This window comes from Hemiscyllium ocellatum, chromosome 19, assembly GCF_020745735.1.
Source record: "Hemiscyllium ocellatum isolate sHemOce1 chromosome 19, sHemOce1.pat.X.cur, whole genome shotgun sequence".
NCBI lineage: Eukaryota > Metazoa > Chordata > Chondrichthyes > Orectolobiformes > Hemiscylliidae > Hemiscyllium > Hemiscyllium ocellatum.
In genome coordinates, this window is record NC_083419.1 from 61,338,153 (window position 1) to 61,364,124 (window position 25,972).

Below are 25,972 nucleotides of genomic sequence, written 5' to 3' on the forward strand. Positions count from 1 at the left end.
CTATCTTCTATGTGCAATTGAACAAAGCAAAAGGAATCAAAAATGTCCTATGACTTATCAAGATAGCTCCACCATTCAATATCACGGATCTTCAATTCCAACTCCACTTTCCCACTTGCTTCCTCTATCTCTCAATTCCCTAAGAAATCTGTCTATCTCTGCCTTAAGTTTATTCAATAATGGAGTATCTGTCTGGAGGATTACAAAGATTCACAATCCTTAGAAAGAAATATTCACTCCTCATCTCAGTCCCCTATGATCGGCTCTCTATCCTGAGGCTATGCTCTACCTTCTATATACCCCAGCCAGGGTAAACAACCTCTCAGTATTTATCTCACCAAGCCCCTTCAGTATCTTGTATGATTCAGTGAGATTACCTCTCATTCTTCTGAACTCCAGTAGGGAAGGACAAATGTACTTAGCCTCTCGTGTTAAGTCAATCCTCTCATTCCAAGAAACAATATATTGAACCACAAGATGGCAGAGTGGGTATAGGTTCTTTCTGGAATTTGGAACTGGGAGAGTGGAAGTATTAGTTCAGTACAAAATGTTTGCTCTTGGCCCATCTTATACAGATTCAACTCAAAATGGTCTCCATCCCCAAACAATTTAACCATGCTTCCACATTAGAATTTCAATAGAAACTTATCATTGTATCAGAGTACAATCTCTCTCCTCCATTTCTGATATTTCCTTCATCCTCCTTGGCCACGTCTTGGTTGAGTCTTGTTGGCTTTGCTCTCAGTTGAGCAGGTCTCTTTTCTTCTTTTCACAACTGAATATTTACATCTATTTAACATCTCTATCACTCCTTTGTCATCATTAGTCATTGTCTTTCGCTCTGGGCACACCCACAATCTGTTCCATTTGCTCCTCCTTCCTGTCTAACATATGTTCAACATCACTTTCCAGCTCCTTTCAGTTCTGAACAGCACTGCAGACCTGACATATTAACTGTGTTTCTCTCTTCATAGATGCTGCCAGATCAGCTGAGTTTCTCCAGCACTCTTTCTGTTTCTTTTTATGACAGATTTCCAGCATCTGCAGTGTTTTCCTTTCATTCCATATTAGGTATTGGATAGGCCTAACCTGGAGCATTGATTCATCCATTGCCTTTTAATCAAGGTAATTAACTTGCTTTTTAAACTAAAATTATTTCTCATCCATTTGCTTGGGTGGCTCACATTATCAGGTTTCTTAGTGAAATGGAAATATTTACACCTCCAGGGGAACCATTACCAATGAGCTTCTGTTAACCGTCAGACATATTCACTGAATTTCAAATGGTCTCTGGTGATTCCTATTTGAGACAATTACAGTCTAATCTCAGTAAGAACTGAATCCATTTGTGACTTCCGGGAAAATATATATTACTCTCTGTCTATTTGTCTATGACATTGGTATAAATTATAAGTAGCTAAGGCCTCAGAACTAATCCTTACTGCACAAATTACAGCCCGCAGACTTGGAAACACCAAATTTATCCTGATTCTTTATTTCATGTCCATTACACAAATTATCTATCTGTGCTAATATATCATCTCCAGCTTCATGAACCTTTATCTTGTCTACTAACATTTTGTGTGGCAATTTATCGAATATCTTCTGGAAATTCCAGTGTACTATCTTTTACTGCTAAGGTCCCATGACGCAGTGGATTATATCCCTGCCTCCAAGCCAGGAGCTCTGGGTTATAGTCCCTTTCCAAGACTTGATGATTATGGTGAGGATATTCATAGCACAGCCAGTAGGACTGAGTGCCAACCCTACAAATCCTTCCAATACACAATAATGCCAGATGCAAAGAGCGGAAGAGGTTCAGAGTTAAGCATGTGATTATGCTGTTCCTTTAAAAAGCTTATGGTGCCCTTGGCCCCTTTTTTTCCAGAGAGGTCATAAAAGACACAGATTCTGAAAAGTTTAAAGGGTTTTAGGGTCAATTTGTTTATAGCTAATAGATACTGCCTCAGGAAAAAAGCTTTCAAGTTTTAAAAAACCACTTGTAGAATGCAAGGGGAGTGGCCAGTTCTCCCAGCTCAGTTTTTCTCTGGTTTGATTTGGTTTTTGGCACTCTGGCTATTCACTGAGAGCAGTCAGGCGGTTGTGAAGATGCTGGACCCAAAGGAGTAGATCCACGCTGACCCTCCCTCTCTCCGACCTCTCTCCTGCAAGACCCTGTGTTTGGTTTTACCTTTTGAGCCAAGGGGTTTTTCTGGGGATTGTTGCAAGTACTTGGAACAGCATCATTAAGTTGGGTTAATCCATTGGGTTTTCAGATAGGTTACGTTATTCGGTATTCTGCTCTCTTTTGTTTATGTTTCATTTGGTAATATTACAAATAATTGCAAATTAAGTGGTTGGGCCAGCCTCCTCACTGCTGGAATATCCATTTTACACCTGCTCAAAACAACTAGAAAAGTTAAGGTCTGGGCTACTTTCTTGAAAAGTTTTGAGAGGTTCTGGCCTAGTCCATAACAAGCAATACAATGAAAAGAAAGAAGAAGCCCACACCATTAGTATCCAAAACTCCAGACAACAGCAAACAAGTGTATAGTCCTGCAGCAAGTCAGAATCAGTGAACTGTCACACACTGCTATACCCTCTACTGGTTCTCCTTTATCAACTCTACAAGGTACATCGTCAAAAAATGCAGAAAGATTTGTCAAAACACTGTTTATCAAAGATCTCTTTGCAGATCTCTTAGGGCGGCACAGTGGCTTAGTGGTTAGCACTGTTGCCTCACATGCCAGGGACCAGGGTTCGATTCTAGCCTCGTGCGACTATCTGTGTGGAGTTTGCACATTCTCCCCGTGTCTACGTGGGTTTCCTCTGGATTCCTCCCACAATCCAAAGATGTACAAGTTAGGTGAATTGGCCAAACTAAATTGTCCCATAGTGTCAGGGATGTGAATGAGTCAGGGGAATGGGTTTGGTGGGATACTCTTCGGAGAGGCGGTGTGGACTTGTTGGGCCAAAGGGGCCTGTTTCCACACTGTAGGGAATCTAATTCTAAAACCATGCCAACTTTGTCTGATCATACTATGACTTTGTAACGCATTCCTTACTAATGGATGCCAGCACTTTTTCAACAACTGGTGTCAAGCTAATTGGCCTGTGGTTCCCTGTTTATTTCTCTCTCCTTGCTTTCTTAAATAATGGCGCTACATTTGCTCACTTCCAATCAACTTGGTCTGTTCCAGAACCAAAGCAATTTTTGTAATCATATTCGGTGCACCCATTATCTTTGCAGCTCTCTCTTTAAAACCCCTAAAAAAAAATGGTAGCCATGATGTGGAGATGCTGGCGTTGGACTGGGGTGGACAAAGTCAGAAGACACCTGACGAAGGAGCAGCGCTCTGAAACCTTGTGATTTTAAATAAACTTATAGGACTGTAATCTGGTGTTGTGTGACTTCTGACTAAAAACAGTCATCCATCAAGTCTGGGGATTTGTTGGATTTTATAATCCCTCCAGCTTCTCCTATTGTTTTCTCTACTGATACTAATTACACTAATTTCCTGATTCTTTTTAGGCCCTGGTTTACCCTCTTATGTCTTGTATGCATACAGTGAGGATAGACACAGAACAATTCATCTATATCCCCACCATTTCTTCATTTTCCACAATAATTTCATACCCGTTTATACTGCTCAAGGGCCAACAGTTATTGTAGCTGGGCACTAATACAAAAGCCAAGTTACAAACTCCTAGCTTGCAAACCAAAGACAAATGCTAACCACTAAAGATTGAAAAAAAAACACAACAGGAGCCTACCTTCTTCCCTCTCCGCCCTGAATTTTCACCTTCATCAAAGGCTCCTTCACTGTTCAATTAGCTATCACTTATCCTGCAAGCCTTCGGCTACGGCTCTTCTTTCTGAAAGTTCAATGTTCATCCATTATTTCTCAAATGAATCCAATAATGTGTTAGATTAGTTTCACACTTACTTTCTTTCGACATTCTCATTAGATTTATTCTGCCATATTTCCCAGCTACATGGACAGAGATTTAGGACATCTTACTTGACTTAGGATATTACTTGATTTCAGAGAGTATCACAGTCTGATCCAACCCTATTCCTCAGCCAGCATCCACAAACCTTTCACTGGGAATCAGTGCCTGCCAGTGTGGTGGAGGACGGTTCAATTGAGGCATTCAAAATGAATGAGATGGTCATTTGAAAAGGGACAATGTGTAGCATTTTTGTGGACGAGGTAGAAGAATGCCACTCGGTGAGGCCGTCATTTTGAAGGCTAGCGGGGACACAATGGGCCGAATGGTCTCCTTCTGCTCTGTAACTGCTGTGTGATCTGGTTAACAGGATCCAAGCCAAATGGTGAAGTTTGAACCAGGATGTAGAGAATCCCCCCACTCCCCCCAGACGCTGGGTTTGTTCACAGAATGTGGTCTTACTAATGAAAGAAAATTGATGAGTGAAAACACTGCTGCAAGAGTCAAATTGTGAAAGGGACCTGAGCAAATTTGAATTACAATGAGGTTTTGGGGCAGTGACAATGCATTCCAACCCCTGCAGTGCTGACCAATTGCAGAATGATTCCTGTACCAGCTGACACTGTGGGCGCCCTCTCCTGGGACATCAAGGCACTGACGTAACCATGGAAGAGAAGTGAGGAGTCAGATCTAATGTTTCCCCTCCATGGTCCACTGTCTCGACAATTAATGACCGCTTCGTGGAAACTTGTCACTAACTCCCCCAAAAAGGGAGTTTGGCTCCATCCCAACTCCTGGACAGTAAAGGGTAGGACTCTCATGTGAAGACTTTCACACTGGTGACCCCTGACACCTTGCAATGGCAGAATGGGTTGTTGGATCTGGACAGTGGACAAGTACCATATACTGGAAGGTGTGCAACGGCAGCCCCTACAGGGGACTGCTCTGTGCGGGGTTGAATGTCATAGGGGGAATTGCTACAAGGTGGCTCAATTTCTGGGGTTAAGGTTCCTGAGCAAAGGTTTGGGCCCATGGCGCAGTGTGGAATTCTGTCTCTACAGGGATCAGCACTCACAAAATACTCCTACTTTTTAAAAAGCAAATCCTGACAGTAGTTTTTAAAATTAGGAGGGGTATAGATAAAAGTTGACAGTCAAAATCTTTTCACCCAGAATTGAAATGCCCACTACTGGGGGGCATGCACTTAAGGTGAGACGGGGAAAGTTCAAAGGTGACATGACAGGCACGTTATTTTTACACGGAGTGATAGATGCCTAGAATATGCAGCCAAAGGTGGTGTTGAAGGCAGATACAAGAGGGGAGTTTAATGGGCTTTTAGATAAGCATATGAACAAGCAAAGAGTGGAGAGATAGGGGCAATGAGCAGGCAGAAGGGACTAGTTTAATTTGGCATCACGTTCAGCACAACATCATGGCCTGTTCCTGTGCTGTATTGTTCTCTGTTCAAAATCATCAACATCTCTGTGGCCATCACATCCTGCGGTGCAACTTGAAAAACCTGACCTCATGACTCAGAGGTGGGAGCAATACCACTGCATCACATAAGCCCTCCTTCAATTAATCAATCGCTGCCTTCCCCTTAACTTTAACCAGGCAACTGATGTGACATTAAAAAACAGTGGGCCGTTTGTTAATGTCACATCAGTGAGCAGGTACTTTGGCTTCACTCGTCCTTTGCCCCAGAAACCCTGAAACCAGGGTCAGTGAGCAATTATTGCCATCATTTGGCTTTGGATAACTGACAACAAGCTGGAACTAAACGTGTGGAATCTCTAATAAATGCCAATATTCTTTATTCGAGACGACCTTCGGTTTCTTACCTTCCAAAATGCCAACAGACTTAAGTAAAGTTTAATGCAATAACAGTCTTCCAGTCTTTTGCTTCAATGAATTGCAAAATACTTTCCCCAGAGTTTGTCAGGATCCACCCTCGTTTCCATCTCTACTCTTTGAGTCTATTCCATTTACACTTTCGGTTTAATGAATTTACTAGTCTGCACCTTTTAAAATGACAGTATTATTAGTTACTTTCAGTTTCTTCTTGTGCTTAAATAAATCCCCGAACTGAAATATGGAAAAGCAAAAGTGCCAATGTTTTATTGCATTATACCTTTCCATTATTTATCTTGCGCTACTGCAGCCTGCATTCACCCTGTCAGTTTTATTTAGCACTGACTAATGTATTTGAATCTCATCACAGGAAGAGATTAATATCTTACCACCAACCTTACCCCCCCACAAGATCTTTTCTGACATTTAAGAACTAACTGGAATGCTTCACAGATGCACATGTAAACTTAGAAAAACAAGAATCAGAGGTTTGCAAGGATGAATATTTAAGAATAAATTTTCTCTGTTGAACAGAAACAGCCAACCTGCATTGATATAATGCATTTCATAGCCCCAGGATGTCACATTGCTCAACTGCCAATTAAATATTTCTGAATGGTACTCACTGTAAGAAACACAGCAGCCAGTTAATGGATAAAAGTGACCCATTAAACTCATTTAATTCAACAGTTTCATGTAGAAATGCTTCAAAAACCAGTGCTTGCCTTTGTGCCAACAACCTTGATCACATCAATCCTATCATTCTGCCTTCCACACAGGTGCCTCCTGCGGATTTTCTCACACGTTTAAAGATCACCATTACTTACCCTCATTGCCACCCTTCTTTTCCAATCATTTATTAACCTGAAGTCCCATTTATGAAGTTCCCATGGGTCTCCTCACCACCTCAAGGGTCACACACAAGTCTCAGTGGGAACAAAGGCTGCTATGAAGGACCCAGAATCTATTTAGAATCAATGGTACCTCAAAGTTACACGGCTGACAGGAAATCTGTTATTCGCAACTGGAGGCCTTTTAAACAAGACTGGGATAAATCAGCATGCAACACAGCCACCGGTGCTGGTCTTCAAAGTTAGTGCCCATTTATCACGGTCAGTTACTAGATCTGAATGTTGCTCTAAGACCTGTCTATAGCAACTGGAGTGAGTTATGGCTCGGATGGGGAGGAGAAATTAGGCTCCATCATTGGAGCAAACAGAACGACGAGAGCCATAAATTCATCACCGCGCAGAGGGTGACCATTCGGGCCATTTAATCAATGGGCTGGATTGTACAGGTGGGGCTGTTGGGTTGGGGAGTGGGAGGTGTAAGGGTCTGGCTCAGGTTTTCAATTCCTCTGCTTCTGAAATGGCAGGTAGCCCCCACTCCCCCCATGAAGTATTCCCTTGGAGCCAGAGACAGATTACAGGCTCTTTAGGCAGCCAGAGATTGGGCATCATGGGTAGTAGAGGGGTGGGTTTCAGAGGATGAGAGAGGAGGCACAAAGGCTGGGAAAATACTTGTGTGGAGAGGGGGTGACTCACTCATAAATGTGGTAAAAGCCTTCCACTCACCAGCTTATTACAGCAAAGAGGCAGATGAGAAACAGTAAAGATTGACCATTTCAGGACCTGAATTAGCTCAGAGAGGGTGAGCTAGAGGGTTTTGTACTCTGGGGACTGGCTCGGAATGTGCAGGAAGGCTGACAAACACAACGTCATTTTGTTACACCAGCGTCTGCTGATACCCGGTGTCACATTCAACCGTTCAGACTCATCATTCAAGAAATGGTTCATCACCATGTTGATAACTGATAGCACCATACGCCAAGGAACTGCACGTGTGCCAAAGAGAAGCCACAATTGAAACGGAGGCATGTGCGCATGTGTGCGTGTGTGTGTGTGTGCGCGTGCATGCTGAGGGGATTGGGAGGGGAGTGAGTCAGGATGGTCATGGGGGTGGAGTGAGGACACAAGGGAGGGGGGACTGAGGACAGGAGTGGGGGCAAATGGGGGTTCGGTGAAGAGGAAGTGGGGGGAAAGGTGAGGGGGACTGAGGACAGGAGTGAGGGGGACTGAGGACAGGGGTGAGGGGGACTGAGGACAGGAGTGAAGGGGACTGAGGATAGGGGTGAGGGGGACTGAGGACAGGAGTGAAGGGGACAGAGGACAGGGGTGAGGGGGACTGAGGACAGGAGTGAGGGGGACTGAGGACAGGAGTGAGGGCAGGGCTGTAGGGGAGGGGTGAGGGCAGGAATGAGTATGGGAAGGAGAGTGAGGGGGAGATGAAGATTGGGGAAGCAGTCAGAGGGAGTGAAGATGGGGAAGTAAGAATGGGAATGAAGGGAGGGGGTGAGGGAAAGCCGTTGAATGGTTTGTTGCCTACAAAGGTCAATGCCATGAAAACTGTAGACCCTTCTGTCCCTGTGCATTTTTTAGAAATATGACCTTATATCTGCTTTGCCTCCCATTATCCTTTCTGCCCATTCTCCCAACATACCTGTATCCTGCAGTCAACAGGTACCACCCTCCATGCGTTAGCCACAGCTTCGAGTTTGTCAAACTCTGAATGGTAGAAAATAAACAGCAATACTAACAGCAAAAGAGGTACAACCTGGCTAAAACATGGGACAGAAACATTCTTACTTTGCAATAAAATATCCTTGATAGTTCCAGAAGTTTTTAAAGAAAGCGTCTCCCATTTCTCCACCATGCTTTATGCCCTCTCCCTGACTCACGTCACCCCTTCCCCAGCCATTATCTTGCAGACAAACAATGAGGCATAATTAGATTCCCTACAGTATGGAAACAGGCCATTCAGCCCAACAAGTCCACACTGGCCCTCCAAAGAGTAACCCACCTGGACCCATTCCCCTTCCCTGTATTAACCCCTGACTAATGCACCTAACACTAGGGAAATTTAGCATAGCCAAATCACCTAACCTGCACATCTTTGGATTGTGGGAGGAAACGGGAGCACCCGGAGGAAACCATGCAGACACAGGGAGAATGTGCAAACTCCACACAGTTGCCCAAGGTAGTTTCCTGGTACTGTGAGGCAGTAGTAAATGTATCAGTAAATGTTATGCCCCTCGACAGTAATGAGGGACCTACCATATATGCAATATATAGGTTTGCACAGGTGTAATATGCACTATGCTAAAAAACCATATTAACTTGGAACACTGGGATGCAAGCAGTGGTGTGTGAGGTACACACAGTAAACGTGCCTGAATTTAAAAGTAGATCATTCAGACACAAAGACATGCATGGCTCCTGCAGTGTGTGGAGAGCTAAAGAAGTGAAGAAATTGAAAACTAGCTGAGTGGAAATACTTTGAATTTTATTGCAAAAATAAAGGTCAAGAGAACCAGGCGACTCAACCGTTCTGAAATTCAATCATTGTGTGTCTGGATCACAGTTAATACACTATACTTGGATGATGGCTGACTGATCCTCTTAGACATCGTTCACAGTGAGTCTGAGGTCTGAAAAAAACATTGAAATGTTATTGCTGCAAAGAATGAACAACGTAAAACTGTCCTACCTCTTTAAGAATGCTATTCAGGGGTTTGCTGAGCAGTGAGATGTAGGAATCGATGACAGCGCTAACCAAGCCTGGAATCATTGCTGACAATTGATTGTTAAATTAATGGGAGCGTGCAAAGTCCATAGCTCCCTTTTCAAGGTCAAAAAGAAATAGCCAGTTCCTTTGAAAATAAAATATACCCATTGTTTCACGGTGTGACAGCCAGTTACCTGAAGTGTACACCAGTAGAATTCTGCTGGCACTGCTCAGGGCAAGTTAGAAAACGTAAGAGAACACTTGACTCACTCCACTGGACATCTCAAAACTCACAGAAGACAATGAAGTGTAGTTCTGGCTGTGTTGTAGCAAAAGCAATCTGCACACGGCAAGCTCCCAAAAATTGATTGGAAAAGAGAAGAAAACAGGGCAGTTTTAAAGGAGGCTTAGGGACAACACAGTCCATCAGTGGACGGCTGCCAGTATCACAGCAGTTTAAGAAGGGACACTTGTGACAGTAATCAAGCAGTAAAAAAAATCACATAAGAGGCTGCATAATCAGCATGTCTAGAATCATGAGGTGCAAAATGTTGAATATTTATGTATTCTATTTACTACATACGCTTGACAACTTAACTGTGAAAACACTAGTAAATAATAGTCAGAATAATACGGCTAATATAAATGATTGTTTAAAAAGAACAGGAAGCAAAACAAATGCAAAGAGAATCGAAAAAGTAGTGTCACAGAGTATGCTAGAGTACGTCTGATGATTATATAGAAAGTAATGTGCTTCTAAATTCGACAAAAGTGATCAACCAAACGTTAAATCAAATCGCCAATAAACGTGGAAATAAACAGACTAGAAAGGCAGGGTGAACTTGGTGTCAGTGCCGTGTCATTTGAGATTTTGTGGGCAGTGAGAATGTTGTAGCTCAGATTCCAGCATCTCCAGATGATGTCTCTGCCTTCAGTTTCCTCAGCTCAGAGTCAACTGAGCTGGCATGAGAATTAAAGACATAGAGACAAGTCAGGAGTAAGAATTCCTGACTGAAAACCAAATATGCTGGAATTCACAGCAGATCAGGCAACATCTATGGAGAGGGCAAGCTAATGTTTCGACTCTAGATGTCTCCTTGAAGAGTCAGCTAGACTCAAAACGCTAATTTGCTCTATCTCTCCATGGATACTATCTGACCTGTGGTGATTTCCTACATTTTGTTGTTTTCAGCACAGAATCCAGCATCTGCAGTTATTCGTTCCTACATTCCTGAACAGTTTTAAAAGCACAGGTTCCAAATATGAAGGATGAGACTGTCTGGGAGCTAGTCAGAGAGAACTTAGCAGAAGTGAGAAGGAAGTCCTGCAAGCACTAGTCCTATCCAATATATACAAGGTATACTCCAATTATGAAGATAAGCATGGAGATAGCCACAATGCAAAGCAAGACACCATTCGGTTGGCCAAGGTGTGGGTTAGGGGTAGAAGTGTACAATAAAAATGTGCTAGTGACAGGGATTCCACGTTCAAATATCTTGAAGGTTGGTTATCTGATGCAAGAGTAAGGATATTTCAGAGTAGCAGGAGGGGAAATGTTGTTGTGGAACAGGTAGCAAAAGGGGGGAGGTCCTTTTGCACGAATACAGGAAGTTCAGAACTACAATTAAAAAAGCAGAACCTTGAGGATAGTAATCTCTGGATTCAGTCTTGAGACAAGTGCAATTGAAGCAAAGGGTATCAGTGAGCTAACATCTGGTTGAAAGGCTAGACTGTTAAAAGGAGTTTCTTTTCATTGGTACCAGGGTCATTTACCCAACAGGTTTGGCTTGGCACCTCCAGGAATTGATGATCAAATTGCAAGTATTGCTCAGAGCGACCCACGAGAACATTTTAAAAAGACTGATTACTTTGTCACCTTCTCCAAACATGTCTCTTTACCAGATATAAAAACATTGAGACTGGGGGATAAAATGAATGGTGGCTGACGGTCATGTATCATTCATTTGGGGAATGTGCCTTTTTGTTTTCTATTTAAGGTGCGAAGGCACAAAGACGAATGCGCTGACTGACTTAACGGCTGGAGCGAGGGAGCAGGTTACGTGATAAACTCACTGGGAATAGAATTGATTACGGTTCACAAGTTGGCAGCAGTGCTGGGACAGCAAGGAGCTGTATCAATCGGATAAGCCCCATCTGAACTGCTTCACACCCCAAAGTCCCAAAGGAGATGGGGAGGAGATTGTTGATTCATTGATGGTGATCTTTCAGGATTCACTAGAGTCAGGGAGGAATGGCAGAGGACTGGAAAATGACAAAGGTAACACCCCTTTTAAGAAGGGAGGGAGGCAGAAGTAATCAAATTGTCGGCTGGTTAGTCTGACCTCAGCCCTAGGTAAGGTTATTGAGGACGAGATGTGGAGTAGTTGAGAGTGCATGGTAAAGTAGGGCTGATTCAGTGCGGCTTCATCAAGGGGAGGTCATACTTGACAAGTCTTGAATTCTTTAAGGAGGCAACAAGCAAGTTAGACAAAAGTGAGCTAATGAATGTGATGTATTTGGCTTTCTAGAAGGCCTTTGGTAAGGTGCTGTACAGGAGGCTGCTAGGCAGGGGCAAAGTGCTGGCATGGGAAGAGGATTGGCTGACTGGCAGAAGGCAGAGAGCAGGAATGAAGTGCTTTTGTTCAGGATGGCTGCTGGACTAGTGGAATTCTGCAGGGATCCGTGTTGGGATGACCACTAATCATCCTATACACTAATGATCTGACAAAGGAACTGAGGGCATTGTTATTAAGATTGCTGATGACACAAAGTGTTGAGGAAGTGAGGAAGCTGCAGAAGGACTTGGACAGGCTAGGGAGGGAGTAAAGAAGTGGCAGATGGAATACAACGTGGAGAAGTGTGAGATTATATGCTTTGGTGGGAATTACAGAGATGTAGACATTTCCTAAATGGGGAAAGGCTTTGGAAAGCTAGTGTACAAAAGGACTTTGGTGTTCTAGTTACAGGATTCTCTTAAGGTTAACCTGTTGACAGTTAGGAAGGCAAATACAATGTTCGCACTCATTTCAAGAGGGCAAGAGTACAAGAGCAGAGGTATATTACTGAGGCTGTATAAGGCTCTGTCAGACCGCATTTGAATATTGTGAGCAGTTTTGAGCCTGTATCTAAGGAAAGGTATGGTGGTGTTGGAAGAAATCCAGTGTAAGTCCATAAGAAGTTTCCCAGGGATGAAGGGCTTGTCATAAGAGGAGTGATTGAAGTCTGTACTCGATGGAGTTTAGAAGGACAAGATGGAATCTGATTGAAACTTAGAATACTGAGAGGCCTGGAGAGAGTGGACATGGAAAAAGTCAGAAAGACTAGGACCCAAGGGCATAGTTTCAGAGTGAAGGGTCAACCCTTTAGAACTGAGATGAGGAAGAATTTTTTTAACCAGAGGGTGGTGAATCTGTGGGACTCATTGCCACCAAGGGCTGAGGAGGCCAAGTCAATGGGTGTAGTTAAGACAGAAAAATGTAGGTTCTTGATTGGTAGTTACGAGCAGAAGGAAGGAAAATGAGATTGAGAAATATATAGTTTCATAGTAATAGAAGCAGGAGTAGGCCATTTGGCCCATCGAACCTTCTCCGCCATTCATGAAGATCATGACTGATCTTTACATCATCTTAGCTCCTCCTACCTGCATTATCCCCATAACCTTTAATTCCCCAACCATGCAAAAACCCATCCAACTGTGTCTTGAATATATTTAATGAAGCTGCCTCTGCTGCTTCCTTGGACAAAGAAGTCCATAGATTCACTATTCTCTGGGAAAAACAGTTCCTCCTCATCTCTGTCCCCCCCTAATTTTGAGGCCATGTCCCCTAGTCCTAGTCTCATCCACCAGCAGAAACAACTTGTCTACCTCTCTCTTATATATCACTTACATAACTGTATATGTTTCTATAAGATCCCCTCTCATTCATCCTAAATTCTAGTGAGTACAGTCCCAGGCAGCTCAACCTCTCCTCATTGGGTAACACCTTCACCCTGGAGTCAACCTGGTGAACTCCACTGCACAGCCTTCGACGCCAGTATTTCCTTCCTCAAGTAAGGGGACCAAAACAGCACTGGGAAATATTCAGCACAGCATTCAGAGCGCAAGAAAACTATATTCTGCTAACATACAAGAGCAAACTAAACACAGATGCATCATCCTGGATGAATAATGACAAAGGAATAATTGACGGTTGAGGAAAGGGACATATTCTCCTCTACAGTCAATGCACTAAATGGAAGGCAAGAGGGAATATGAAGAGGCAAGTCAAACAAATAATTAGGAAGGCAAAGAAAAACAGTTTAATTAAATTGCAAATGACAACAAAACATTCTTTCAAAGCCTAAGTAGAAAAGGGGAATTCAGGAATGGCAATGGGACCACTGAAGGGGAGAGTGGATACAATCATAGACAAGAATACAAGTACTTACTTTGCTTCTGTACATACCAGGGAGACAACCAAGCAAGCATGGTATTGGAAGATGAGTGGAAATGATTTAACCATACTAAAACAAATTAGAGAGGAAGATAAATAATTCATATTCAAAGTGCATAAAAACTTGGCAGGTTACTTCTTTGCATTTTAAAAAGATCAAGATGAAAAAAAGAACAAGATGAAAAAAAGAACTGAGACACTAATACACATACTTAATAATTCATATAAAAAAGGTGAGGCGTGTCTAAGGACTGCCAGATGGCTAAGGTTGTAGCAATAGGAAAGGTCCAGAAACTACATACTAGTCAGTTTAATGAAGACAGACCAGGAGCGGAATCCCTATAAAAATGGCAAACAGTAAAACATCTAGAAATCAAAAATATTACAAATGAATGTTAAGCACAGATTCCAAAAAGACAAGTCTGATCAACGTTATTGAATTTTACAAAGAACAATCAGAGACAGAGTCAAAGAAAATTCAGTATAATTAAGAAATCGGGATATCCGAAAGGTCTTCAATAAGACACCACAAATGACAAATTAACAAAGTCTAATTTTTGGGAGGAGGTGGGGGTGTAGGAGAGAGAGAAGCTATTTGGCAGAGTCCAGTATTAGAAGGAGTTGGTGGCAAATTCTTTGAATTACTCTCTTCCTGAATGGTGAGAACAGTGGTTCAGGATGGATCTTTGGTGGATGGGGACAGAGAGAGGTTACATTCTGACTAAGCAGTTTTGCGGGTGGAAACTTTTGTTAATTTAACTTACCATCCATTGTTAGGTTTCTGCTGGACAGCTGTCGATGACAGTAATCCCTATCAACTTTCAACATCATTGAACTATCCATGTTCAGCGTCTATGATTACATTGATTAGATTAGACTTACAGTGTGGAAACAGGCCCTTCGGCCCAACAAGTCCACATTGGTGAGGGGATGGTACAAACAGGATAATTCACAGAAGATAAAATTAAAATGTTTTAATTCAACCTTCCCATCCATGGCAGAGCTATCAAAATTCTGCTCTTGATATCTTTTCATCAACTAGATTTACCTATAAAAACTGACAGTCAGAAAACAGCTTTGTTTTTATTCCTGATGAAGGGCTTTTTGCCCGAAACATCGATTGTACTGCTCCTTGGATGCTGCCTGAACTGCTGTGCTCTTCCAGCACCACTAATCCAGAATCTGCAGTCATTGTTTTTTTACCTAGAAAACAGCTGTCTAGTCTACCTAGCTTGTTCTGCAGAACTGCAATGCATTGCTCATGATAATAAACATCCCCCTCTCATTTGTAAATCATTTGATCAGCTGGAAGAGGCAAAATGCCAGATACAAACTTGGGCCAACTTATTTCAGGACAAAACAAAAATCACTGACAAAAACACATTCCATCAAAACTTTTTACCTTGAACTCTTCAGAACATTTCACAAGACAATCAATGGAAAGCCAACATCTATACTGCATTACAGAACAGTGCTGATCGATTAGCAAATGGACTCAGTTGGACTTACACACTTGTATGGACCAGAAGCTATATATATTATTATACAGCACCTTATGGAAGGAGGTCATCAAGGAAGATTTGTTTACTGAGTCATCATGGGTGGAAGTCAGCAACAGGAAGGGAGTAGTCATGTTATTAGGAATTTTCTATCGACTCTCTAAAAGCAACAGAGACACGGAAGAGCAGATTGGGAGGCAGATTTTGGAAAGGTGAGAGGTAACAGGGTTGTTGTCATGGATGACTTCAACTTCCCTAATATTGATTGGAATCTCCTTATTTTAAATAGTTTGGGTGGAGCACAGTTTGTCAGGTTGTCCAGGAATGATTCCTGACTCAATATATAGATCAGTTGACTAGAGAGGAGGCCATATTGGATTTGGTGCTTGGCAATGAACCAAGTCAAGTGTCAGATCTTTTGGTGGGAGAGCATTTTAGTGATAGTGATCACAACTCCCTGACCTTTACTAGAGTCATGGAGAGAGTAAAGGCAGACGATATGAGTAAGTATCTAATTGGTGGAGGGGGAATTATAATTGTTATTAGGCAGGAACTGTGGAGCATAAAGTGGGAATAGATATTCTCAGGGATATGCATGACAGAAATGTGTAGGTTGTTTAGGGAGCACATGAAGCGAGTGCTGGACAGGTTTTTTTCCCACGGAGGCAAGGAATGGACGGTAGGGTGAAGGAACCTTGGATGACAAGAGACGTGGAACATCTTGTCAAGAGGAAGAAGGAAGCTTACTTAAGGTTGAGGAAGCAAGGATCAGATAGGGCTCTAGAAAGTCACAAGGTAGCCAGGAAGGAACAGAAGAATGGATTTAGAAAAGAGCATGAAGAAGCCTTGGCGGGTAGGATTAAGGAAAACCCCAAGGTGTTCAACACTTATATGAGGAACAAGAGGATGACCAGAGTGAGGGAATGGCTGATCAAGGCTAGTGGATGGAAGTTATGCCTGTAGTCAGAGGTAGGGGAAGTCCTTAATGAATACTTTGCTTCAGTATTCACTAGTAAAATGGACCTTGTCGTTTGTGAGGACAGTGTGAAACAGACTGATACGTTTGAACAGATTGATGTTAAAAAGTAGCATGTGCTGGCAAGTTTAAATGTGAGGATACATAAGTCCCCTGGGTCAGACAGAATATACTTAAGGTTACTACAGGAAGTAAGGGGGAACAGATTGCTGCACCTTTGGTGATGATCTTTGTGCCCTCACAGTGTACTGGAGTACTACCAGATGATTGGATGGTGGCAAATGTTATTCGTTTGCTCAAGAAATGGAATAGGGATAACGCTGGGAATTACAGACCAGTCAGTCTTACATTGGTGGTGGGCAAATTATTGGAGGGGATTTTGAGAGAGAGCATTTATATTTATTTGGAAAAGCAACATTTGATTAGAACTAGTCATCATGGCTTTGAGTGCGGCAGGTCATGCCTCACAAGCCATACTTAATTCTTTGAGGACATGACAAAATACATTGGTGAAGGTAGAGCAGTGGATGTGGTGTACATGAAATTTAGCAAGGTGCTTGATAAGGTTTCCCATGGTAGGGTCATTCAGAAAGTAAAGGTGCATGGGATACAGGGACATTTGGCTGACTGGATACAGAATTGACCAGCCCATAGATTACAGAAGGTGGTAGTTGATGTGAGGTATTCAGTCTGGAGCTCGGTGACCAGTGACTTTCCATAGGAATCTATTCTGTGACCTCTGTTCTTTGCAATTTTTATAAATGACTTGGATGAGAAAGTGAAAGTTCAGGTTAGTAAATTTGCTGCTAACACAAAGGTCGGTGGACTTATGAGTAGTGTGGAATGCTGTTGAAGATTGCAACTGGACATCGACAGGATGCAGAGCTGGGCTGTGAAGTGGCAGATGGAGTTCAACCAGGAAAAGTGTGATATGATTCATTTTGGAAGGTCAAATTTGAATACAGATTCCAGTATTAAAAATTGGATTCTTGGCAGAGTAGAGGAACAGAGGGATCTTGGGATCCATGTCCATAGATTCCTCAAAGTTGCCTTTGTGAAGGGCAGGTCGTGCCTCACAAACCTTATTGAATTCTTTGAGAAGGTGACTAAGGAGGTGGACGACGGTAAAGCGGTTGATGTGGTGTATATGGATTTTAGTAAGGCGTTTGATAAGGTTCCCCATGGTAGGCTACTGCAAAAAATACGGAGGTATGGCATTGAGGGTGAGTTGGAGGTTTGGATTAGGAATTGGCTGGCTGGAAGAAGACAGAGGGTAGTAGTTGATGGTAAAGGTTCATCTTGGAGTGCAGTTAGCAGCGGTGTTCCGCAAGGATCTGTTTTGGGACCATTGCTGTTTGTCATTTTTATAAATGACCTGGAGGAGGGGCTAGAAGGTTGTGTGAGCAAGTTTGCGGATGATACAACAGTCGGTGGAGTTGTTGACAGTGAGGAAGGATGTGGCAGGTTACAGCGGGATATAGATAAGCTGCAGAGCTGGGCAGAAAGGTGGCAAATGGAGTTCAATGTAGCTAATGGTGAAGTGATTCACTTTGGTAAGAGTAACAAGAAGATGGAGCACTGGGCTAATGGTCGGATACTTGCTAGTGTGGATGAGCAGAGGGATCTTGGTGTCCACGTACACAGATCTCTGAAAGTTGCCACCCAGGTAAATAGTGCTGTGAAGAAGGCATATGGCTTACTGGCTTTTATTGGTAGAGGAATTGAGTTCCGGAGTCCTGAGGTCATGTTGCAGTTGTATAAGACTCTGGTGCGGCCGCATCTGGAGTATTGTGTACAGTTTTGGTCGCCATACTATAGGAAGGATGTGGAGGCACTGGAATGGGTGCAAAGGAGGTTTACCAGGATGTTGCCTGGTTGGTAGGAAGATCGTATGAGGAAAGGCTGAGGCACTTGGGGCTGTTTTAATTGAAGAAGGTTTAGGGGTAACTTGATAGAGGTGTACAAGATGATTAGGGGTTTAGATAGGGTTGACCATAAGAACCTTTTTCCACGTATGGAGTCAGATATTACGAGGGGGCACAGCTTTAAATTAAGGGGTGGTAGGTATAGGACTGATGTTAGGGGTAGATTCTTTACTCAGCGAGTCGTGAGTTCATGGAATGCCCTGCCAGTAACAGTGGTGGACTCTCCCTCTTTATGGGCATTTAAATAGGCATTGGATAGGCATATGGAGGAAAGTGGGCTACTGTTGGTTAGGTGGGCTTGGATCGGCGCAACATCGAGGGCTGAAGGGCCTGTACTGCGCTGTGTTTTTCTATGTTCAAGTTGATAAGGTTGTTAAGACGACATATGGTGTGTTGGCTTTCATTAACAGGGGGATTGAGTTTAAAAGGCGTAACATTATGCTGCAGTTCTATAAAGTCCTGCTTAGACCATACTTGGAATATTGTGTTCAGTTTTGGGCACCTAATTATAGGAAGGATGTGGAAGCTTTAGAGAAGGTGCAAAGGAGATTTATCAGGATGCTGCCTGGACTGGAGGGCAGATCTTATGAAGAAAGGTCGAGGGAGCAAGGGTTTTCTCATTGGAGTGAAGGAGGATGAGAGGTGACTTGATGGAGGTGTACAAGAATGATGACAGGCATAGAAAGATTGGATAGCCAAAGACTTTTCCCAGGGCGGAAATGGATGTCACAAGGAGGTACAATTTTAAGGTGATTGGATGAAGGTTTACAGGAAATGTCAGAGATAGGTTCTTTACACAGAGTGGTTGGTGCATGGAATGCACTGCCAGCAGTGGTAATAGAGTCAGATACATTAGGGACATTTTAGCAACACTGATAGGCATATGGATGCTAATAAGATGCAGGGTATGTAGGTTGCCTGACCTTAGAATAAAAGGGCTGAAGGGCCTGTACAATTCTGTACTGTCCTATGTTCTTTTCAACAGAAAGAACACGTACTTACAACTACACCACTTTCAATTCAACAAAATTGGTCACAACCATTTGTTGATTCATTTCTCATGGCAAACCCTGACCAAGGACAGTCAAGCTATTTTCTAATCAACCTTTACAGAATTCATAATAGACACTTTTGGAGCATGTGGGATTTTAATACAGGCTTCCTGCCTTGGAGGTAAGGATACTATTGCTTTGCCATGTCCACTCTGAGCCAACCAGCAGGGTTTAAAATTTTGAAAAAGCTTGACAGTTAACGGTCAATCAGTTTTGATGGGTGCAGAGTTTATGGGCACAGGACTGCATGTTTCCTGAATCCTTGACAGCTCTCATGTTCCAATTATTTTCATAGTGCAGGTGCTTGAGACAATTCCTGCCTGACTGTGGATCATGACTCAGTTATACGACTCGATGACTGAGGCAGAACATAGACCCAACATAGCCCATTCTTTGACCAGGACTACTGAGAGACCATGACCCTGTGCTATAGATTCTAGCGTCAAAATAATATTTTCTCAGCACCTATCCTGGTGAGCTCCTTGAGACTTTTATACATTTCAATAAGAATTAATCCCATCCTTCCAGACAATCTTGGCCTACTCGATTTATCCTCTTGGATCATCAGTGAATGCTCACTGAACAAGATTCTGGGAATTTATTTTCAATTTACTCCACATAAAGCAAGCATGTACTTCAGGTCAGTGCAAATGATTTGAACTTAAAAATAATAGAAACCTATATGCAATTGATAAAAAATAATCATGTTAGCCTTATCAATCAATGTTCTGACCAAAACTGAGAGGTGCAGATCTGGAACATCCCGGTACATGTTTGCTGACCTGTTGTTAGCGGATTTCCATTCTGAATCTAACTGGCTCAAACATTCAAGAAAACAAAAATAGAAACCAACCAGAATTCCAATTCTGAATCGCAATCTGGTGGCCTCTCAACGACAATCAAGAATTAGCAATAAAGATTTTGAATTAATTACAGAAAATGCTGCAGAAACTGAGCAGGGCTGCTATCATGTGCAGGTTCTGAAGGAGGATCATGTCAATCTTGAAACATTAACTCTGTTTCTCCACAGACTCTTCCAGACTTGCTGAGTGTCTCCAGCATTTCGTTTTCATTTTGGGTCTCTAGAATTCATAGTTTGCTTTCAATAAGATTTCTGATCTTGCCAGCAACATGCACAAGTCAAGTACAAAATTTCAAAATCACGTGGACAACTGCAAAAATGGGTCAAATTCTGACAGCTCCTTCAGTTAAGTATCTGCAGATAAGGTCAAGGCTAACTGTTGTGACTAACGAAAAGTTGGGTGATGTACAGAAGACTGCAGAATCTTTGACAACAGGAAGGCACAGGACATCAGTACTGGCAAACAAAAATAACACTGGGAAGGGCGCAACTACTATCGAAGAAAGAAATAAACATTATGCACTAGTGTTAAACCACAAGGTTTATTGATATACAAGAGAAAATGGAAATGCAGAAGCATGTTACAGTTATCAGGAAATAGAATAAACAGTATATTTAAACAACAGACACATATCTACATTATTCATTGTATAAACATAGCATGTCAGGTGCCTTTATTAATATCACTAAGCAGCTTTCAAACAGTCCTGATTGCAGAAATATTTTGAAGTGCTTGAGTGAAAATTACATGGGACAACAAAAGTAATTTAGTTGGGGAGGGAGGGCTAAGTTAACTAATTCCATCTTCAACTAGCATGATCACGTAAATGTTTAAAACGATGATTTTTATTGATGTGAAAATATCAACATGTTTTGTACAAAGAAAATCAGATTTTTGGCAAAATAAATAATTCAAACCAAAACTCAGCACAAAACAGACATGTTGTACACATGGAAATGTATTTAGCATCACCTGATTTCAGCTGAAGCCAAAAGAAAGCAGCAATTTACAAGCATGATGATATTGGAACTTGAGTACATCTGTAAAATAAGCAGCATTGGTACTTCTTCTGAAATGAACATTTTTGTGGTTCAAGTATTAACTCAAATTTAGTATCACTTCGCAAATTTTGCAGCAGTTAGAGATCAATTCAATCAGCCTGATGAAATTACACTGATATAGTTACTAAGTAGATTCTGAGAAATAGACATTTTCATTTTACAATTTGGAAATAAGAGGGAGGCCATCATACATGTCTATTTTTAACTTACACCAATCAGATAGTTTCTGAAACATTCCCTTTTCCTGACCAAGTATCTGAGCAGCCCTTTTAAGTTTCGGTTCATTCCGTTCCAGGTACCGGCTTCCATCCATTTGCAATTGATTCAGCTTCTCCTTCCGGTTTTCATCCAAGACTATATCCTCACTCATGAAAGGATTAAACCTGAAGTAGGTGTCAGGGGGGAGAAGTGCATCAAGCATGGTATGAACTTCTGAAATAAAATGTTTCCAAGAAGAAAAACTGATTAGGAGAGTTCAAGAATTCTTTAACAAGATACACTAAACCGATGTAAAAATGGGAAAACTGAAGGTAGATGTCAACATTGTACAGTCAGTTCTGATATAATGTTACAGTTCCATTCTCGTGCGATCTTGCATTGTAAGAAAATCGCGCAATAGCCTCACCATTTATACTAAGGGGGCCGGAATCACATATAGCCAATACAGATAAGGAAAGTTTGAGTGCTATAAATGACAATCTAAATTTTTCAATCGCTTTAAAGCCAATTTGCACTGAAGAAGCACGCATTATAACAGGACCGATTATGTTATTTTTGTGTATTGCCTCCCAGTGTTTGAGTTTTAGATTCAAACTAAGGGATACAACTTGATGATAGAACCTACATACTGGATGAATGAGTTTGATGAGCAAACTACCTTTTCTGCAGGTTTTATGCAAACATGTTTTACATTGCAAGCATTGTTCGAATAAATGTCTCCCAGACCATGCCTACCACAACATCAAAGTTTCAACAATACTTTCAACAATACACTAACCTCACCATTACAAGCATCTTGCTGTGATTGTTCAGCAATCATATTTCTAACAGTTGTCTTGACATTCAAGTTATACAGCATTTTCAGCTGTGAACTTGCATCCATCATCAACTGGTGTGAGACACTAAATGCTAAGTGAACATAAACCCTTTGCAATTGTCAGGATCTCTTAGTGCCTCAGTCTAGATCATAGCTTGCAGAGGTAAAAGAGAATTTTAACCCACTGTAGTACCATTTCCTGTTCATATCACACTTAAAACATCCTGTTAAAATATCTGAATCCATGGGCAAGCAGATGTATTGATTTATTGAATATTGCAATGTCAGCTGATCTAATCTGCAGGAGTTAAAGGTGAGTGATGCCACACAGAGGCAGGTGGATATAGGGAGACACAGCATTTCTAGGCATTGATTATAGCAGATGGGAGGCTGTATTCAATTAAAAATTGATTATACATGTCAAAGTACATGTGAAAGTACTGTTCTTGGTACAGATGCAAAATAATGAAAGCCAATTACTGTCCTAAAGTAAAGAATTTACAAGTAGTCACAACTGTGCTGAGTTATAGCAGCAGATTATCAGCAGTGACATTCACTTCAGCTTGGCATTTTAAAGGTCTGATCTTAAGGCAGTCAGGCCAAGTAAATAGCTCAATTTCTCAACATTACTATAGATACCAAACTAACAATGAGCAATGGAAAACAGATTTGTGAAAATAAATGAAAAATTATAAGTGTGCCTTAAAACCATTATTAAGGTATATTCAATTCTTATGTCAGAAAAGGAGTTTATATTGCTTATTCATAAGTGTGCCAGATCAATGCAGCACTCAGTCAACAGATGAGCCTCATAGATTTTGATGGACTCATCCCAATTTCAATCATCAGGTGTTAGATGCAAGACTCACATTTTACAATGACCTATAAGTAATCACAGTAATTCTAAATTGTGGAAGATATATTTCTTGATTGCAAAGGATATTTTTTCATCTGAATCTTGTTATCAAGAGCAATAGAAGTGATTTAGCACAGGTCATTAGGACTCTTCTTTGATGAGGTATGACTCAATGCATGATCTCAACTGAATTGCATTAGGCTTTTATTAAAGTATATACGACTAGATTATCTTGTTACAAATGGATGGCGCTACTATAAACACTGATGCCGGATCATAATTGGAAAGTCAACTGTTGCTGAGGAAATTAGAAACTTCAGTGATCATTAGAGCACCATGAACTGCAGTTAGTAGCACAACCACTAAACTCCTGTCACCCCTGCAAGCAGCTAATATCTCTATCGTTTTAGCACTCAATTATCAATATTGAGTTATTACTTATATTTATGTCACATAGGGAGCAATTTACAATATAATCTGTATTTTATTGGAAGCTTGAGACAATTGTCTTTAAAATATCACAAATAGCCCTCACTGGACAAGTATTAAAATCAAGCTATGGTTATTTTCACCTCCTTTAGTCACTGATTTACAGGAGACCTTTGTTCTATAATGTTGTGTTAAATAGAAACTGTGTGTAAACTCACAGCACCAGTTTTAGAATGCTGATCAGGTGTAACAGAGGTTTTGTAGAAGATGAAAGTGGTACTCAGGTCTCAAAGTAAAAGTCAAAATAAATGAAGCAGGTACAAGTATAAAGGGAAAGCCAGCAATTAGCTTTCCATGGCTAGACACAGATTTCAGTGATTCAGAATAATGCTCTGTGCAGGTGAGATTAGTGTTTCAGACTTATGAACTGCCCGTGGGAATGGAAAGCAATGGCTAACCATCAGAGGAAAAATAAACTGCCAAGAGAAAATGGTCCAGGATGAAGCATCAACAGACAATGAGCCAAGGAATTCCCTTCAGGTAGGGTGCATGTGACTTCGATTTAAAATGGAATATTTAATCTGTTGCATTGTCAAAGTGGCCCCTTAATGTCCTATTACCTCATGCCTATCTATCCTTACATTTCTCATTGGCTGATTTGCTCTATTTAAATTTTTGCAGACTGCAGGTTTCAAAAGGGCTTTTTTTTTTGCTGGTGCCACCTTATTAGTGGATTAATCCCAAATTAGAACATTACTGTCAGGATCTTCTGACTTATGTAAGTTAACAAGAACAGTGAGTCAAAATTTGTGTGCAGCTTTTGATTTATAAAGACAAACACATGAATTACACTTGGTTTATGTTCCATTATATGGTAGTTAAAAAAGACTGTCTTTAGAAAATGTGCCTCATAGTAAAATGCATACAGGGATCCAAAGTATATTCTCATAAGGAGTAGGTGTACACTGCACTTAAAAGGACTTTTAAAATTTAATTTATTCCATTGAAGTAGTCAAGCTTTATTCATGAAAGAAGCACTGAACGTAAAAAAGTGTCCAATATTAAATGTCAATTAATGCTGAGTCTTTCATCCCTTCAACAGGGATGGCTGTGTGCATCACTCAACACATCTTTACCACGTTTAGTCAATAATGTTCTCATTAATCATCTCTGGCTGAGTCATGTGTAGAACAGTCCAAGTGAAGTTTGCAGTTCGAAAAGCCACAAGATTGATTTAAATCATGGCAACATGTTCACCACTAGGGCATTCATTTTAGCATCTCTCAATTTTCAGTTCTTGCCCTGACAACTGCTGAATTCATTATTTTGTTTTTACCAGTTTCAGATCTGATCCCGTTTATTTTTAATTTGATCTTTCACAGCAATATCCTTAACATTATTTCTAAATCAGGACAGTGTAAATTCAGAATATGGAAGCTGAATTGAATTCTAAAAACCTATTGCAGAAATAATAAAAACTTTAAAATGTTCATCCTACAATGACTAACCTTCTGTATCTGTGGCACTGCTGATAACATTAGTCAATTTTGCTTTGAGGCTTGTGTAGGTCACATTATTTTTCCCTAGTGCTTCATAGCGGCCTGTTCCGAGAGAGATTACGCACTGAAATGGTGTGTTTGGCCACAGACGTTTGCACTCATGTATGGCCAATGCACAAGGGTTGTTAATAAGCAAGCCACCATCCTGTAGGAGAGAAAAACAAACAGAATAGTTAATGGTATTGGCAATTTATCAAGTTCTCCTATTCTGAAGGCATCAACCACGTAGAGTTAGAAGACCATTGGTACAGGATCTTGTGCAGTAGTATTATCCCTGCTTCTAGACTGGGAGGTCAGATTTGAAGTTCAACATGCCACAAAGGTGTTCGATCAGGCTGAAGATAACAGGAACTGGTAAGAAGCTTTACAATTGGTTGTTAAATGAGTGGAATTATGCTGAACCATTCAAGTCTGCTCAGATCGCAGAAAACCAGTGTCTGCAGTCTCTACGAAATAAGGATGGAACATTCGGGATTGGTTACGTGCTAGGATAATTCCAAATAAGGCATGCACTTGGCACAGAGACTTGTGCATAAAAGTCGCTTGAGGAAACCTTTTATTCAGCAAGAACTTTGAAGACTAATGCTGCAGGACTTACTCTACATCAAGGGAAGGCACTGAGTAGAGTTCCAGGCTGGCAAGCTGCCAACTCTCTGGGGTAACTACATTTGGGGTTAGTTACAGAACCCAGGGTAGCAAAAAACAGTGATTGAGAGACAGTGATTTTAAGTGTAGTCCTCAAAAGCACCTGCTATTCATTTACGTACTTAATAAATTTATTAAGTTTTATAGCACTCCAAGTGTCTCCACTCTATCTTCAGCTAGGTACATACAATTGCCTCTCAGAAGCAGGCAGTCGAGGTCTGAATAATTTGGACAAAATAACTGAAAATCTGGTGGCACCAGTTATCCCCTTG

At 41.3% G+C, this 25,972-nt stretch overlaps 1 protein-coding gene across 2 annotated transcripts in view; it reads right to left on the reverse strand.

The window, feature by feature from the left end:
• Positions 1–20,705: 20,705 nt before the first annotated feature.
• Positions 20,706–25,972, reverse strand: part of pnpla8 (patatin-like phospholipase domain containing 8) — a 79,918-nt gene continuing 74,651 nt past the window's right edge. For both annotated transcript variants that reach the window (XM_060839494.1, XM_060839495.1), the window contains 2 exons: positions 25,005–25,200; positions 20,706–21,607 (listed from right to left, as the gene is read on the reverse strand). In XM_060839494.1, coding sequence (XP_060695477.1) covers positions 21,333–21,607; positions 25,005–25,200 — 471 coding nt within the window. In that variant the 3' untranslated portion in view covers positions 20,706–21,332. The remainder of the gene's footprint in view (positions 21,608–25,004; positions 25,201–25,972) is intronic.